At 37.0% G+C, this 19,782-nt stretch overlaps 1 protein-coding gene across 16 annotated transcripts in view; it reads right to left on the reverse strand.

The window, feature by feature from the left end:
• Nucleotides 1-19,782, reverse strand: part of R3HDM1 (R3H domain containing 1) — a 201,029-nt gene that overhangs the window by 37,384 nt on the left and 143,863 nt on the right. For all 16 annotated transcript variants that reach the window (XM_029934656.1, XM_029934659.1, XM_029934655.1 and 13 more), the window contains 2 exons: nucleotides 11,635-11,789; nucleotides 7,688-7,839 (listed from right to left, as the gene is read on the reverse strand). In XM_029934656.1, the coding sequence (XP_029790516.1) occupies nucleotides 7,688-7,839; nucleotides 11,635-11,789 (307 nt within the window). The remainder of the gene's footprint in view (nucleotides 1-7,687; nucleotides 7,840-11,634; nucleotides 11,790-19,782) is intronic.

A 19,782-nucleotide genomic window follows, 5' to 3' on the forward strand; every position in this document is an offset into this window, starting at 1 on the left:
AAAGTAAAATTAACAATTCAAATTCTATTTTTCTGCAGAAGGAGCCTCTGCCAAAAAAAAAAAAAAGAGGTTGCTAAGCAACTCAAGCTAAGGAAGACATTTTTCAAAACAAAGGCTCACTGTTCTTATAGAAATCTTATATCTTTTTATAATCTGGGAATGGAATGGAGCTCATTATAGTTCATTAATAAAAAACATAAAGCGTGTATTGGATGAGGACCATTTAGGCTCACAGTTTAGCATGTACTTTCCATCTAAAATTGACTATACTTGTTGGAATGTGTAATTTATATAGTTTTATCTTTAAATACTGGGTTTTGGATGAAAGTTTACCAACAAACAGTGATAAAAAGACAATTTTCTTGCAGATGTGTAAAATATTACTGCGTTATGGCTATACACAGCTCAACTCTATAGAAAGAAACAAGATGAGAAGGGCTTAGTGCAGGTGAAGAGTCTTAACTCTTGTTGCCTGAAGAATCACCCAGATCAGGCCCATGCCAGTGAAATGACAATGTAGAAAACTAGGGGTTATGACCAGTGTTTTAAGTTTCTTTATTTCTTTTGAGAGCGAGTGAGCGTGTGAGAGTGAGCAGGGGAGGGGCAGAGAGAGAGGGAGAGAGAGCATCCCAAGCAGACTATACTGTCAGTGTGGAATCCAATGTGGCGCTCCATCTCATGACCCTGGAATCACGACCTGAGCAGAAATCGAGAGTTGGATACACTTAACTGACTGAGCCACCCAGGAGTCCCTATTACCAGTATTTTTAAAGAGCTCTATAGGTGATTCTAACAAGCTGATAAGATTAAGAATCACTGGTAGATAAGTTATAAGATAGGGTTCTAGAAATCAGGGTAGAAAAGTTAAGACCTTCAGGTTAAATTCTATGGTTAACTTTCCCCATGTTTCATAGTCTATATGTAAAATAAAAACAAACACATTCTTCAAACACATTCTTATCCTTTTCAAAGATGGACACTTTAAAGACAAGGTTCTAGAAATGTAAAGAGTTTAGACAAGAAAACATTCTGGAAGAAAGGTTTTTATCTGCATTTCTAAGCTTTCTGTAATAAAAACCCTTTTTAAAGAATTCATTTTTTTGAGAGAGAGCACATGTATGCACCACAGTGGGGGAGGGGCAGAGGGAGGGACGGAGAATCTTAGGCAAGCTCCAAGCTCAGTTTGGAGCACAACCCACTGTGAGATCATGACCTGAAGCAAAATCAAGAGTTGGACGCTTAACTGACTGAGCCAACCAGGCACCTCAAAAACCCTGTTTTAGATGGATTGAAACAGAAGGTGGGGAAATGCTGACCAGGAAGATAGGGCTCAAACAGTAATAATGCTAAGTTATATATACTAGAAAAATGCTTAGTAGCTATACATATTTTGTTCCTTAAGGCTCTCAAATCATCCCTTTCTTATAGGACTTCTACTTGTTTCTTATGTGTTAAGTTTAGCTTTTCATAAAAAAAATTATAGCTCCCTAAGGACAAGGACTATGTCTTATTTTTTTTTCCATATCTAAATATACTTAAATATGTAAATTGTTGCTGGATTGAATCTTGGCATTAGAGAGGAAAGCAAACTTTTTATAGTGTTCTGAAAAATAAATGTATAAATTTGTCAAATTTCATAGTCTTTAGTGGAATTTAATACTTTACTAAGATTTAGTAGGCTTTAGCAGTGAAATGATTAAAACTCACAAACAATATAAACTTTACACTATTACTGCATTCTACATGCCTTTAAGGTGCCTAAAACAGTATGAGGCATAAAATTTAGTTATTCATGCATGATAATTATGTTCTAAAAGTCATATGAACACCAAATAAGCAAATACCAAACCATTGTCTCTACAGGAAATACAGGGTTACTGAGAGCCCCTGGTCACAATATCCTCATCAATTGATCAACATGTAACCTTATTTTCATGTGTATCTGTTTAAAGACCTTTAATATAGATTTCTTACAATAACTAGTTATATGCAGTATTTCTTTATTAAACATTATTTGAGGGGCACCTGGGTGGCTCAGTTGGTTAAGCGTCTGACTTCGGTTCAACTCATGATCTCATGGTTCGTGGGTTCGAGCCCTGCATCAGGCTCTGTGCTGACAGCTGGCTCAGAGCCTGAAGCCTGTCTTCGGATACTGTGTCTCCCTCTGTCTCTGATCTCCCCTGCTCACGCTGTCTCTCTCTCAAAAATAAATAAGAACATAAAAAAACACACCATTACTTGAGAAGGCTTTAACACTTTCCTGACCAGAGTAATCTGACCAAAATTTCTTTGTCATTTTGGCCTTACAATGCTGTCATTATGCTCTTATTGGTTGTCATCCCAGGAATCCACACATTTATCTGCTTTTCTATCTTTACTGTTACTCCATCGCACACTTTAGAGGTTACCTTAGTACTTTCTGGAGTGGTTTCCCCTACAGATGGGCAAACTTCCTTTTTCCAGATGTGCAACATTGTTGATTCCTTAACATTGAGCTGATGGCCAACAATATAATTTATACCAGAACAAACGTATTTACTCCATAAGACACATGGCAGCCTTCTTGTGCTTAGTAACACTTGAAAGAACGCCAGCACTATGCCTGGGGGCCATTTTAGCAGCAAAATCACCAAACAGCACAAAAATGTCAAAACTATGGCACTATAAATAGACTGAAAAGGACATTTCCAGTATGAGAGCTGAAGTAAGGAGGAAGACTTGCAACCTTATGTTTGACCTCAGCTGTGTACGCTGGGGGACTCAAATTTTTCATTGTTCTGTGCATATCCGCAAATGACTGAGAAAGCTTGCAAATAATCTGTTTTGAGATTACAAATAAATTATAGGGAATAGGCAATTTTGCAAATACAAATTCACAACAATGACCAACTGTACATAGTTTCTTTAAGTAAGTTACCCTGAAGGGATAGCGTATTAACATTTTTTTCATTCCTCAGCTTAATGTTTTGGTAAAAATGCAGATTTCAAATTCACTGCAGTAAATGGAGATAATTTTTTTCTTTCTTTCTTTTTTTTTTTAAAGTTTATTTATTTTGAGAGGGAGAGAGAGCGAGCTAGCGAGTGCACAAGTTGGGGAGAGATAGAGAGAAAGAATCCCAAGCAGGCTCCTTGCTATTAGCACACAGCCTGACATGGGGCTTGATCCCACGAACTGTGAGTTCACGACCTGAGCTGAAATCAAGAGTTGGATGCTTAACCAACTGAACAATCCAGGAGCCCATAGATAAATTTTGTAAAATCTACAGAGGGAATGTCTTTTAAGAAATATTAGCTTGGCATAAAGAAAAGAGTATGTACAATCTGGTCACACAGAAAACGCAAGTAATTTAGAAAATAAACATTTTATTATATTTAGTCTACTTGGGAATAACACTTGAAAATATTTTCTGCTTCAAGGACAAACTAATGATATTCTATAGTTTCTTTCAACTTCCCTCCTACTTTTCAGGGAAGTGTCTAACCACCACAATAATCTGGAACACAGTTCAGATCCAGGTAAGAGATAAAGGCATGTGAACTATTAGAACAGAAGTCACAAATTCCTCAAGGACCCCACAACCTTTTTTTCAAAGTAGAGCCCTCTAGCATCTGACTCACAGCCTTTCTTTTTAAAAACTTAGTTCTGGTAACTCTACTACAGATTTAAAGCACTACACTAACAATAACTGACAATGAAAGACCCTGAAGTTAGAAAGTAAATGAAAATATCTCCAACATGCTTCAAAATTCTATGGGTGTCACAAGGTAATTACTGATGCTCAGGATTATGGCTCTGAGTTAGCAATAAAATGTTTTAACTATTTTCAGTGTCTTCTACTTAAGAACACAGGCAGCATAAACTGTGTTTTAGCCCTACACGTGAAATTCTGCATACTAATCCTGTGAGGTATTATTCTTATCTTGCAAATGAGAAAAACAGAGGGCAAAAAGACTAAATAAGATGCCTAAAGTAACACGTGCTTAAAGTCAGGTTTGGATTCCAAAGCTCATCTTCTTTCTAAAATTTTTTCTAAATGTTTATTTTGAGAGAGAAAGAGAAAGAGAGAGCAGGGGAGGGGCAGAGAGAAAGGGAGAGAGAGAATTCCAAGCAGATTCAGCGCAGATAGCACAGATGCAGGGCTTGATCTTAAAAACCGTCAGTCAGCTACTTAACCGACTGAGCCACCCAGGCGCCCCTGAGTTCATCTTCTTCTAACCATGTGCTCCCTCATCAATTAATACTTAATGGCACAAGATTCAAGTATGTATAAAAAGTAGTCAGGTTAAGACCTTCTCCTAACCTGATATCAGATCAGTTAGATTCCATGATGAAGAGCCTTAAGGACTAGGGCATACATTTAGACTCCTGAGAAAACGGTAGGAGTTACAAGCACAGTGTCTTAAAATAAACAAATGAAAAAAAAAAAAATCTAGTGTATCACTTGTAATACTAAATTTGAAAGATTTAATTCTCTCATCATATTTGAAACATGATATGGTTGTATATTTAAAAAAAAACCCATGTTGTAGACATTTCATATTTTAAATTATTTATGAATTCCATTTTATGTCTGTGTTTATCAATCTTACTTGTAGAATATGATTAGGTACAAGGAGGAAGAGAGGAAGGATACGAACCAGGAGAGAAACATGGGTTATCCGACATGTGTGTATATGGAAAAGGATCTTATTGACAGGGTCATGAGAGAGCAGGAAATCATAACAACAACAAAAAACTACCTGCACGATATGATTGCATTTATGTAAAATTATGTTTGTGAAGAAATTAGGAAGAAACAAACACACAAAGCAAGAATGTCTTAGACAGAATGTTACTAATCTGATATTGACAATATGTTGTTAAAAAATGAATACAAGATAATGTCTATATCATTAGAACCTATTGCCTAATTTCAATACATGGGTATTTGAGATGTGTATATGTTTGCTTGGGCAGGAGACTAATGTGACAGAATGCACACTCTAGAATGTGAACACTGGTTAGGAGGTGAGGGCAGAGTGGGCCTGGTGATTAGCCTTCATTTTACACACCTTTGTACTGACGGTTTAACTTGTGTCAGCAAACATAATTAATTTTGTAGTAAAAAAGTTAATGAAAAATTTAAAAGCATATAGAGGTTGCAGAAAGAAAATAGTAACATTAAGGCCCATAACTGTACATAACTGAGAATGAATAATATATATGTACCAATACATATGTGTAAGTTGGCCTCTGCCATTAAAGAAGTGTATTCAATTCACTATGCATTTACTAAGCTTTTACACTGGGTTAGGCCCTGCTCTAGGTGCTGAAGTATTCAGATAAACCTCTGCTCTGCATGTAAATACACTGGAGTATGTAAGATAAAATATAATTTATACAAGTTAACAAATCTAATAAAGGAATGGTCTCTATAATATTAGCCCTTGGACAGTAATATGACAATTTAATTAGTAAATGCCAACAGTTGATCTTTAAGTTGGAAATCTGAAATATTATGGCAATTTGTTTATTAAATATTGCCCGGAATCACAAATAAAATTTCTGTAAAGAATGCTGTTATATTTTTTGAAATGCTGTTATATTAAAAAAATTTTTTTTAACTTAAAAATCTTTAAAATTAACATTAGTTACAAATGTTTTTCACTAAGGGGTATCCTTAATCAATTCTGTATACGACTTGTACTCCTACCTAATAACTAGCATAAAAGGTACCAGGATAAAAGTCTGACAGGATACACATTCTTGCTTTATGTGCCGCCCATTCCATTTCTCACATTGGTATTCTGTAGTTGGAAGATGTAGTTTGTTACATAATAACAATCACTACTGTCAGTTGATAGCTAGCTTGTTTCAACTTGAACTTACTTCTCCAGTTCATAGCCCTAAACTGAGTAATTCTCAAAACTTTTCCTCAAAATTCAAGTTGGCAGGAAATCTCACTTCTCTTTTAATTGTTGGGCTTCCAAACTATCCTTCAGGCCAAGGCTAGCTCCCCTAATTTTCATTTTCTGGCAGAAACAGGCCCAGGAACTAAAAGTTTGTATGGTTCTTTCCAAAGTGTAGTTATTGGCATCTACTTGACAGTCTTTAGATCCTGCCATCATACTTAAAATAAGCTTGAATTTAGGGGTGGCCTGTACAGGCCTGTGCTCTTTCACATCTACAGACACGCCCAGGGCCAGCTCCTTCAGAAGTAGAGACAAGATTGCTTTTGTTTCAAAGGACGGATAAATATAACAAACATGGGAAAGTTTAAAGTCTAAGACATCTTTATAGGTCCTTTTAGACTTGATCTTCTTTCAAGAAAGCCCCTCTACCCAGCATGCAGGCCTATAAAACTTAAAAAAAAAAAAAAGGGGTGTTTTGATCTCTAATGAGTCACTGTATTAAGTAATATCCCCTTCTCTTAGCTTCTGCTCTACACTGGAATGATTTCTTTGGTCATTTTCTCTCAAGTCAACAAAACATTATACTTTGGTTCAAAAAGCAGATAATTCACAGCCATTCTCATACCATTCATTTGCTTGAGCACAAAATTCTGCTTCCAACAACTGAAAACCAGAACTGGAATTACAGACCCCAAATTTATAGACCCAAGGAAAAAAGGTTCAGATTGGGAGCATTTTCTCCTTATTTACAGAATTTAAAATTACACAATAAATGGGAAATTTAACCCAGTATACATTTCTATTTTCAGTGTGTAGCTGCTCTACCTCAAAAGAGTTGTGGTTCATTAGAATATAAAACTCCAAAGCTGCCTTTAATTCACAACCAACTTGCTGATTAAAAATCCTGGGTCTCCTCAATCTGTGACAGTCACAAAGCTAGAAAGGGCAAGGAAATATGCGAGTTCCTGTGTGTGTTGTGTCTGTTTGGTAAAAAATAAAATGAAAGCCAAGTCTCCATTCTCCCAAGTACAGTCAATGAAGTAAGTCTGTCAATCCGTTCCTCATCCCTAAATACCATCATCAGTAACCATAATCGGTGCCAACCTCTTACCAGCAATTAAAACTTAGGTCCTTCCTTCTTGAAAAGAGCAATGCAGTCCCTCTGGCAACCTTACAGGGACGTCATGAGAATAAATTACAGACTGTAATACTTTCTGAATAATGGACTAAAGTCACACAATTCAAAGGAAGATTACTATTTGTATCACATTAGGCTTATCAGAGAAGCTTCATTCTTCTAAGTTGAAGCAGCTAAAGAAGTAGTTCCATAACTCGCTTTTACACAGAGCTATTATCATTTGCTTCTGCTATATGCCTTCCTCCTCTTAGTGATGAAAAATGAGCTTCCCATAGCCTGAAATATTTCAGCAAGAAATTTTGCTAAGGTTATATACAAGAAACATTCTCCCCCAACTCCTTACAAAAATCTTAAATATTAAGAAATGCCCCAAACTCCAAGGTCTATGACCACTATGGGTTAAGAGGAGAATTGTCTACTTTTAGGCACATGAGAGAAAGATGATTTGACTCTTCTTCAGTGTACATATGAAATGTTTTGCTTATACTGATTTTGTGAGAAGAACTATTAGAAAAGTCGACTGTATCATAGTTTTTCTGTTCTATATTAGATAATGATTTCAGGTCATGTCTCTTAGTCAATTTTAAAATTAGCAACAGGCCATAATCGTGATAAACAATGAGAAGCTATAGGATTAGGTTTCTTGGTTGTACTCACCTTAAATTATTTTGTTGACCAGGAGGAAGGACACTATAGTAAACTGGCATTCCTGTTGTGGGCATAGATCCTTGATTAGACTGATTCGGGAACATAACAGGCTGCTGATAAGTCTGATGGGCAATTCCTTGAGAGCTTTGAGGCAGTGAAACCTAAAATTTGAAAGACAATTTAAAGGAAAAACGTTCTTCAAAACCTTGCAAATGTTAACGCCTCCAGCCTCCATAAACTTTTCCAGAATCAACCTTTAGGAATAAGCGGAAACTGCCAATTGGCTGTCATGATAAATTAGCTATAGTACCACAGCTTTACTTGTGTTTTTTTCAGCTAGCTATTAGTTTTGGCTAGGCTTTATCAATTGTACAGTAGGCTAGATGTATTAGGTTATAAAATGTGACTTACGTCCTTAGGTAAAAGTTGTTTTAAAAAATAAAAGTTGTTTTCAGAGGCACCTGAATGGCTCAATCAGTTAAGTGTCTGATTCTTGATTTCAGCTCAGGTCATTATCTCACAGTTTGTGAGTTCAAGCCTCAGGTCAGGCTCTGTGCTGATAGTGCAGAGCCTGCCTGGGATTCTCTCTATCCCTTTCTCTCTGCTCCTTTCCCACTTCCATGCATGTGCTCTCTCTCTCTCTCTCAAAATAAATACATGAACTTAAAAAAAAAAAAGAAAGAAATGGTTTCCAAACACTGATGACATTTCCAAAGATGGATGATGATTTGACGTGGAAAAAGTAATACAATACAGTTAGCCTCAGGCAGAGCTAAGTCTTAAAACTCAGGTAGGTCACCAGTGAGATACACTGCATCAGAAAGAGTGTGAGGTTTGGAGCTTAAGACATCCAGACGTGGAATCAGCTTCATTTCTTTGCTATCTATGAGACTTTTTGGACAAATGAATTAACTATTTTGAGGCCCATCAGCTCCTTATCTGAAAAAAATGGGATACTACTTCCATCTCCTGGGAAGCTTTATCTCCACTGTAATTTCTATTTACAGGGCCTAGCACAGAAGGCATCTGGTGAACAGTGGATCTTTCAGTTCCCTGTTTTCTTTATCATCTACATAGAAACCACATAAACGCAATGGATTTTTCAGTTCACTGGTTTCTCTAGTTTCTTTCCTTTTTTTTTTTTAAACATTTATTTATTATTGAGAGACAGAGAGAGACAGAGTATGGGCATGGGAGGAGCAGAGAGAGGAGGAGACAAAGAATCTTTAGCAGGCTCCAGGCTCTGAGCTATCAGCAGAGCCCAATGTGGGGCTTGAACTCACAGCTGCTAGAGCCATGACCTCAGCCAAAGTCGGATACTTAACCCACTGAGCCACTCAGGTGCCCAAACTTCTTTTTAATAGAGAGAGACAGGGAGGGAGAGAGGGAGAGGGAGCACGTGTACCTATGCAGGAGTGGGAGAGGGGCAGAGAAAGAGGGCACGAGAGAGAATCCATTGTCAGCGTCATAAAGTTCAACTCGGGTCGAACTCACACACCCTGAGATCATGATCTGAACTAAAATTAAGAGTCAGATGCTTAGCCAACAGAGCCACCCAAGCGCCATTGGAAATTGATTAACTTCTAAGTCTAGCCTATATAACATGTTTCTGAAATGCAAACCAGTCTTTTCAAAAACAGTAATCCTTTAATCACTTTCAATTTGGCTCAATTATTGCAAAGAGAAAGTTACTAGTTTGATTTATCCAACTCTGAATAACATATTTTAGCCTTTTTGTCTACTGATGTGGCATAACATTCTAAAATTATTATTTATGATAGTATCTAAGTTAATATATATGGAAGACAGATCTAGGGAAAATGACACAGCTCAATCTAGATATCTGATTTAAGCTACAGATTAAATCTTCAACTAGTAATAAAGAAATAACTGAAGTAACAAAAAAGGAGAGATAACAGTACTTGAGACATATGGCCACCAAATACACTCTACTAAGGACAGATGATTTTTCTGGCTTATTTTTTAGATGGCATTTTATCACCACCTAGCCTGTCTACCAGAGATAGTAAGAATTATAAGGCAGGTTCTCAATATTCTACAGAGTCATCCTTCTCATAGTCTTTTACCCAGTTTGAGGATTATATAAAATACCTTGAGAAATGGTTTATAATTTCTAAAAAAAGTATGCTGTAGAAATTATAATTACTGGCTTAGCACTGAAACATTTTCAGTATCTAGCTCTTTTTATAAAAAACTACACTAATGAATCTGTAATTTATTAAAAAATTGTATTACTCACACAAGACTGAACCCCCAAAGGTGAAGGGCAGATATTTTTACAGTGCCTGGGTACTGGTAGCATGGCCAAGGTCTTTGACAAGGCAGAGTTCCTGGCCTGGTACTGATCCTGTCTAATGTCTGGCTATGGAGAAGTAGGGGACGAACAGTCTCATTTGCCTGGGCTCAAGTACAGAGGCTAAGGAGTAAAATGCATGGGGGACTGGAGAGAAAACAAAAATATAAATCTAGTAATATGATTTATCTTTTCCTTCTTCCTTAGTTGCTTTCTATTAGCAGGAAGCTAGAAAACTAGACATACTCTTAGAGCTCACTAGCCCTTGACAATTCTGTTTACATTTAATTTCAATTTAAAACTTCTGGATTATATGGAATATGCTAGCACCTTTGTTCATATCCTTCCCCATCCCCAGGATTTCTTCTTAACTAATTTATGCCCATAATTTTCTTTTAGGAGCTAAAGGTTTTTATCTTTCCAGAGAACTTCTGTATTTAAGTTCCTAATCTGTTCATGGTTCTATTTCATGATCTTGTTATGGGACTGTAGACATCATCAACTTGTTTACAGGTACATTTATCTTCCTAACTAGATTGTCTTTACCTTGTTGAGATGAATGGAAATGGTCTTTGGATTTCTTAACAGTAGACTCAGCTAGGGAAACCCATTAGGCTAATAAAACAAATTTCTGAAAATGTTTCATATTATACTAAATATAACTGACTTATACATGAAACAACAGGTTTTTCTATTTTAGAACTATAAATTAAAATCCACAACATTTTCTAAATAGAAAACTCAAATAGTTTATGATTTTTTTTTTTAAGTTTATTTTGAGTGGGGGTGGAGGGGCAGAGAAAAGAAGACAGAGGATCCACAGTGGGCTCTGCAATGTCAGTACAGAGACTGATGCGGGGCTTGAACTCACGAACCGTGAAATCGTGACCTGAGCTAAAGTTGGACACTTAACCACCTGAGCCACCAGGTGCCCCAGTTTTGTGACTTTTAAATAAATGGAACCAATAATAATAAATTTTTGAAGTGAAGTAGTTCTCTGTTAAACTATATTCAGTATTCTGTAAGAATAGTTTTTCTGTGCTTGTGTAAATTGTTCTGGGGAATATAAAGACAAGATACAATTCATAACTCATTTTATGTAGTAAAATCCAAAACATTTGAAATACATGATATGTCATTCCCTTCTGGGACTGGGGGTAGGAAAAAAGATCAGTTCCAGCATGGAAAACTTGACATTCTTCTCTATTCTATAAACAGTGATTTATAGTTTGTATTCTACCTCACTCTTTTAAATACTGACCTCTACCTCTATTTTCCCTGTCATTTTACTCTCAAAGAGACTTTCTAAAGAGCTGAAGAAAAGAATCAGATATTTGCTTATTATATATTTATATCACTGGAAACACAGACAATGCCAAAGTAAATTTGTCTGCCAATACCAATGTGGTTCACACTGTAGTCCACCTTTAATTATTCATAAAAATTAAAGAATTGAATGAATAAAAGCAATACAATGAGGGTAAAACAAAGCTGCTATGACTAATACAACTCTTACAACTATAAAATTATGTACCGCAGAACCATTTCCCCTCTATTAAAAAAGAGAGAAGATGCACTGTAGTTATACACTTTATGTGTTCAAAGTCACCTCTACCCAAAGATGCTAATCGTGACAACATACCTGGTATGATGGCACTGAAGGATATGGGATGACTACTCCTTGGATCTGATTTCCAATGCTGTTGGGCTGGCCACCAACTAGACTCTGACTCTGGGGTTGCTGAACTCCAACTAGTCCTTGGTAGTTTTGCTGGTGGTTGGGTATAACTTGATAACCTGTAATGGCATAATGAGTTAAACTCTGCTTTGAATTTAATTTTTTTTTCATCTAACAGAACGTTCTTGTGTTTTAAGCAAATACTTTTGTGTCTTAAGATGACAAAAAAAAAAAATGACAGAACTCTGTTAAAATGGCAAATGTTAAAAACCCTCATTATGAGAGTTAACATTTAAAGGATTTACCATGTAAGTAATTCCCAGCTGTATATTTCCCCACTTAAAATACATTCAGATAAAGTTTGTGTACAAAGATTTCCTTTGTAGCTAAGGAAATTTTATGGTTTACACAGACAATTACTATTCAGTGTACATTATAATCGAATATGACAACGGAGTTCTCAGCAACAGGACTGCCTACGTAATTTCTGGTCCCTGTGCAAGAAAATGTAGGGCTGCCTGTTGAACACTTATTAAGAATTGTGAGAGCATTCAACCAGAGCATTAAACCAAACACAGAGCCCCATGGAACATCAGAGATTGTGTGCCCATGAACCAGGCAGGCTCTTCTGAAAACCAAAAGCAGAGGAGAACCACTTGTACAGAATGGTTGTCACACTAAGATAGGCATGCTTATATTAGGAATGTGTCAAGGGCACAAGGAAAATGGAGTTAGTTAGTCATGTCCTTACTGTATTATTAGGGTCACATGACAGAGAAACAGAGATTAAATAATTTACCTGAAGTCACACATCAAACACCTAAGGGACAACTCTTCTCTAAACTGAAGGCACTATTCGTAACTTGGTAAATTAAAAGTATGAATATACTTTCATCAAGTAATCAGTTATTTAAACAAGAATCCACAATGATAAACTAAGTAGTAAGAATTTCATTTAAAAAAATCATATTTTATCTCTAGACCCTAAGAGGATTCCTTTAGGTAAACCAATGATCTCAAAACTTAAGTAAATTACTATGACCTACCAGAAATCATTTTTTCTTTCTTTCTTTCTTTCTTTTTTTAAAAAAAAGAAACCAGATAAAAATAACCATTCAGTTTCAGGGTATCTGAAAAATTTCTACAAGATGAACCAAACTATAGTGCTGCCTACACAAACTTCTGCAACAAAAGGTCAGTGAAATTTCTCTGGTAATACCATAAATATACTTTGCTATCTTATAAGTATCAGTTTTCATTTCTATGGTTATTAATCCCTTAAGCAACAGAAATGGCAAAGATCCTATCTCACGTATTGACTACAGATAACAGTATCACTGGAGTTGTCTGGAAGCCTCAACGATTCTGCTCAATGACTAAATAACTGAATACAATCTCACATCAACTTTTTCCAAAGAAAGCTATAGAAAGCATATTTGTTAACTAAAAAGCATATTAACAACAACAAAAAAGTAAAAGTTCAGTTACAATGAACTATTTAACACTGAAGGGATTTATAAAATTATGCTACATCTATGGCAATGCTGCTTTATGGCCATTTTATAAATGATTTCTGAGTATTCTAACTCTGTACAAAAAACTTATATTGTAATCCTAGTCAGTAATGAAGTGGTAATATGCTATTTCCTAGGCCTTTTTGTGACTGAATTTTCTGTAATACTTAAACTTGCAGGCAGATAAAGGACAAGGGGTGAAGAAACTTACTTCTTGTCCTTTAATCTAACAGTTAACATTCAACCCTCTTTTCAGATTATCAAATCACATGTATTTCAAATTCATGCTCTAAATTCCCAGCACCACCAAACTGTATGCTGACACATTTCCACTCTTAGGAACATAAAGGGTAGGAATGGAAATGGGATGTAAAGATACTATCTTTCCTTATGTTGGAAATACAATCTCAGAAATACACACATACACATATATTGCAGTGTCAAAATTTGGGCTCAGCTCTTTATAGACTGACAACATACTTGTCAGACCAACAGTCCTATACAACTGAATAGAAAAATGTAGATACTGGGCAGAATTCACTGTAATGTAATCTGACTTAAAATACCTCAAATTGGGAGGGAGGAGCAAGATGGTGAAGAAGTAGGGAGCTCTGTAATCTTCACCCACCCACAACTATCAAACTGAGAAGGACTGAAACCATAATACTCTGATCTGCAAGAGGGGGAGGAAAACACAGAGTCCATAGAAGATAGTCTCATAGCTGCCTGAATGAGTGCGAACTGGGGAAATAAAAACGAGCCAGGCTGGAGGCTCTGAGGGGAGGGAGCCCCAGTCCAGTGCAGAGCCGCGCAGAGCCGCGCAGAGCCACGGGGAGCATGGAGAGCCATGGAGAGACGAGGGGAAGAGAAAGAAAGACTGAAAACGCTTATAGAGTGGTCTCTAGAGAAGAGACAAACCTTGGCTCGGGACAGAGAGGGATACTGTCATCCCATACATAACCGCTGGGCACGGGGAGAGAAATCTGACCCCTTCAGCTGGCGCACTTTTCCTTGGGCTTGGTGGTGTGCCAATTCCAGGCAAAGCCAGGAGAAAGCTGCTCCCCAGCTCTTCTACTCAATTCCAGCTAGAAAGCTATCCCTCCCTCCCCGCTTTTTTTTCTTTCTCCTTTTGGTTTGTTTGATTTGTCTGTGTGTTCGTGTGCTTTTGTCCCCAGTGTGTTTGTCTGTTTTCCTTTTCAGGGCTACCTCAAGAAACAAGCCAAAGTATACATGGTGGAGAGTCCCAAATATCACTAGGTAGGGAAATAAAAGAATCAAAGGCACAACAAGAAAACCGAGAGACACCATTAAAAGAACACTTCCTGAAACGACAGGCCCCAGACAGTCAATGAGTCTCCTTTAATAAAGCAATACTAACAAGTGCACAGTGCATAATGAGTTTTAAAGTTAGCCAAAACGACGAAATGAAAGAACTCTCCTCTAAAGATTCCAGGAAGAAGTCACAGCCACAGAACTGCTCAAAATAGATATAAGCAACATAACAGCAAAAATTTAGAACAATCGTCAAAAAATTAATCCTTGGGCTTGAAAAAAGCATAGAAGTCATCAGAGAAGCTACTGATACAAAGATTAGGACCCTTCAAAATAGCTGTGACGAGTTGAAAAAGACTATAAATGAGGTGCATGATAAAATGGAGATGGCCACTGCATGGATTGAAGAGGCAGAGAAGAGAATAGGTGAATTAGAAGATAGAACTATAGAAAAAGAAGAAGCCGAGAAAAAGGGAGAAATTGATCCAGGAGCATTCAAGACCTGAGTGATACAATCCAACGGAACAATACTTCTATCATAGGAATTCCTGAAGAAGAAGAAAGAGAAAAAGGTCCTGAAGGGGTGCTTGATCAAATTATGGTCAAGAACTTCCCCTATCTGGGGAAGGAAATAGCCATTGAAATCCAAAAGGCACAGAGAACTCCACTAAGACATAACTTGAATCGACTTTTGGCACAGCATATCACAGTGAAACTGGCAAAATAGAAAGATAAAGAGAGAATTCTGAAAGCAGCTAGGGATAAAAGGGCTTTAACATTACAAAGGGAAACCTATCAGAGTGGTTACAGACCTATCTGCTAAAACTTGGCAGGCCAGAAAGGAATGGAAAGAAATCTTCAATGTGATCAACAGGAAAAATATGCAGCCAAGAATCCTTTATCCAGCAAGCCTGTCATTCAGAATAGAAGGAAAAATAAAGGTGTTCCCAAATTAACAAAAATTGAGAGAATTCATCACCACCAAACCTGCCCCACAAGAAATCCTAAGAGGGACTCTATGAAGGAAATGTTGCAAGTAATACAAGGTATGAGAAACACCACTACAAACACGAACCCTACAGAGAACACAATGACTCTAAACCCACATTTTTCAATAATAACACTGAATGTAAATGGACTGAATGTTCCAATCAAATGACACAGAGTAGCAGAATGGATAAAAAAACAAAATTCATCTATTTGCTGTCTACAAGAGACTCATTTTAGGCCTGAAGACACCTTCAGATTAAAAGTAAGGGGATGGAGAAATATCTATCATGTGACTGGAAGTCAAAAGAAAGCTGGAGTAGCCATACTTATTTCAGAAAAACTGGACTTATAAGTAAAGGCAGTAACAAAAGATGAAGGACATTATAAAATAATTACAGGGTCTCTACATGAGGAAGAGCTAACAATTATAAACATCTATAAGCCGAATTCAGGGGCACCCAAATACATAAAAAAAAAAATCACAAACAGAAACAATCTTATAGACAAGAATGCGCTAATTGCAGGGGATTTTAATACTCCACTTACAGCAATGGATAGTTCAACCAGACAGAAAATCACTAAAAAAAACAATGGACCTAAACGACACATTGGAACAGATGGGACTGACAGATATACTTAGAACTCTGCATCCTGAAGCTAGGGAATTCACCTTCCTCTTGAGTGCACATGGTACAATCTCCAAGACAGATCACATACTGGGGCATAAAGCAGCTCTCCATAAATAAAAATGAATTGAGATCATACCATGCACACTTTCAGATCACAATGCTATGAAACTTGAAATCAATCCCAGGAAAAAGTCTGGAAAACCTCCTAAAAGTGGAGGTTAAAAACCACCCCACTGAAGAATAATTGGACCAATAAGGCAATTAGAGAAGAAATAAAAAAATATATAGAAACAAATGAAAACGAAAATACAACAATCCAAACTCTCTGGGATGCAGCAAAGGCAGTCCTAAGAGGAAAGTATATTGCAATCCAGGCCTATTTCAAAAAACTAGAAAAAGCACAAATTCAAAACCTAAAGAGAGCATCTAACGGAATTAGAAGGGGAGCAGCAAGAACACTCCAAGGCCAGCATCAGAAGAGAAATAATAAAAATCAGGGCAGAAATAAACAATATAGATTCCAAAAAAACAGTTGAACAGATCAATGAAACCAAGAGTTGGTTTTTTGAAAAAAAAAAAAAAAATAAAATTGCTAAACCTCTAGCCAGGCTCCTCAGAACAAAAAGAGAGAACACCCAACCAGACAAAATCATGAATGAAAATGGATGTATTACAACCAACCCCTCAGAAATACAAGCAATCATCAGGGATTACTGTAAAATATTATATGCCAAAAAAACTGGACAACCCAGAAGAAATAGACAAATTCTTAAACACACATGCACTACCAATATTCAAATGGGAAGAGAGAGAAAATCTGAACAGACTCATAACCAGTGAAGAAAGAGAATCAGTTATCAAAAATCTCTCAACGAATAAGAGCCCGGAGCTGGATGGCTTCCCTGGGGAGTTCTACCAGACATTTAAAGCAGACTTAATACCCATTCTTCTCAAGCTTTTCCAAAAAATAGTAATAGAAGGAAAACTTCTGAACTCATTCTACAAATCTAGCATCACTTTGATTTTCAAACCAGAGACCCAACAACAAAAAAAGAACTACAGGCCAATATCCTTAATGAATACAGATGTAAAAATACTCAACAACATACTAGCAAATCGAATTCAACAGCAAAAATGAAGTTAAATGTTCACTTTTTGCAGATGACATGATACTCTACATGGAAAACCTGACCCACTCCACCAGAAGCTTACTAGAACTGATCCATGAATTCAGTAAAGTTGCAGGGTACAAAATCAACGTACAGAAATCAGTTGCATTTTTATACACCAATAATGAAGCAACAGAAAAATCAAAAAACTGATCCCATTCACAATTGCATGAAAAATCATAAAATACCTAGGAATCAACTTAACCAAAGATGTAAAGACCTGTACAATGAAAACTATAGAAAAGGTATGAGAAAAAACTTAAGACACAAAGAAATGGAAAAACATTCCATGCTCATGGATCGGAACAATAAACATCGTTAAAATGTCATTATTACCCAAAGCAGTCTACACTATCAATGCAATCCCCATCAAAGTTGCACCAGCATTCTTCACAAAGCTAGAACAAACTATCCTAAAATTCCTATGGAACCACAAAAAACCCCGAATAGCCAAAGTAATATTGAAGAGGAAATCCAAAACGGGAGGCATCACAATCCCAGATGTTAGACTCCACTACAAAGCTGTCATCATCAAGACAGTGTGGTACTGGCACAAAAACAGACACATAGACCAATGGAATAGAACAGAGAACCTAGAACTGGACCCACAAGTACATGGTCAATTAATCTTTGACAAAGCAGGAAAGAGTATCCAACGGAAAAAAGCCTCTTCAACAGGTGGTGCTGGGAGAACTGGACAGCAACAGGCAGAAGAATGAAACTTGACCACTCTCTTACACTACACACAGAAATAAACTTGAAAAGGCTGAAGGACCTGAATGTGATACAGGAAACCATCAAAACCCTAGAGGAAAAAGCAGGAAACAGCCTCCTTGACCTCAACTGCAGCAACTTCCTACCTGATACATCCCCAAAGGGAAGTGAATCAAGAGCAAAAATGAACTATTGGGACCTCCTCAAGATAAAAAGCTTCTGCACTGCAAAGGAAACAATCAAGAAAACTAATAGGTAACTGATGGAATGGGAAAAGATAGTTGCAAATGACATATTGGATAAAGGACTAGTATCCAAAATCTACAAAGAACTCACTAAACTCTACACCTGAAAAACGAATAATCGAGTGAAGAAATGGGCAGAAGACCTGAATAGACACTTCTCCAAAGAGGACATCCACATGGCCAACAGACACATGAAACGATGCTCAGCGTCACTCATCATCAGGGAAATACAAATCAAAACCACACTGAGATACCACCTCACGTGGGTCTGAGTGGCTAAAATGAAAACATCAAGAGACTGCAGGTGTTAGCGAGGATGTGGAGAAACGGGTACCCTCCTACACTGTTGGTGGGAATGTAAACTGATACAGCTGCTCTGGAAAACAGTGTGGAGGTTCCTCAAAAAACTATCAATAGAACTCCCCTATGACTCAGCAACAGCACTGCTGGGGATCTACCCAAGAGATACAGAAGTGCTGATGCATAGGGGCACATGTACTCCAATGTTCACAGTGGCACTTTCAACAATGGCCAAATCATGGAAAGAGCCTAAATGTCCATCAACTGATGAATGGATCAAGAAGATGTGGTATATGTATACATATATATCAAGAAAATGTGGTACACACACACACACACAAAATGGAATACTACATGGCAATGAGAAAGAGCGAAATCTGGCCATTCCGTAGCAAGGTGGATGGACCTCCAGAGTGTCATGCCAAGCGAAATAAGTAAGGCAACAAAGGACAGATACTATATGTTTGCACTCATAGGTCTAACAGGAAAAACTTAACAGAGGACCACGGGGAGGGAAAGGGGGGAAAAAGAATTAGGGAAAGGGAGGGAGGCAAATCATGAGACTCTTGAATACTGAAAACAAACTGAGGGCTGAAGGGGGAGAGGGAAAAGGGAAGGAGGGGGATGGTCAGGGAGAAGGGCACTTGTGGGGAAGAGCACTGGGTGTTATATGGAAACCAACTCGACAGTAAACTATAAAAAAAAAAAACACCTCGACTTAAATAGTCACATTCTCTCAGGGAACTTCACAATTGTTTCTCATACTATTTTTATTGTTTATTCAAAATACATTTGAAGTTATAGGTTACCCTGAAATAAAACTTTGAAAAAAAGCCAATTTATGTGCAAATGTGGTTCTGATTTCCTTTATTTATTTAAATTTACTATGTTTTGGAGATTCACATTGGAGCCTTCTAGTCTAAAATTCTCTCTTAGGAAAAAGACATCTGACAGAGAACACTCTCAATAAATGGCTACAGATTCCATGTCATAAGACACTACATCATGGAATTTGTATCAGCAAATTTCCAATGGTATTTTAGATTCCCTAAAACCTAATCCTTATCAATCCTTATCAATATCCATGCCACAGTGTATCTCCACACAAATGTAATGCACATTTTGAAAATGTGATGACATAACATGAAATCTAAAACATCTAACTCAAGCCCTTCATCATTTGTTATATAGGGTACTATGCTGTGAACCCAGAATGTTACTGGTGGGAATATAAAGATGAATAAGACATGGTCTCATATCTTTGAATCAGGTATTCTTA

The sequence above is a fragment of the Suricata suricatta genome, chromosome 3 (assembly GCF_006229205.1).
Source record: "Suricata suricatta isolate VVHF042 chromosome 3, meerkat_22Aug2017_6uvM2_HiC, whole genome shotgun sequence".
Lineage (NCBI taxonomy): Eukaryota > Metazoa > Chordata > Mammalia > Carnivora > Herpestidae > Suricata > Suricata suricatta.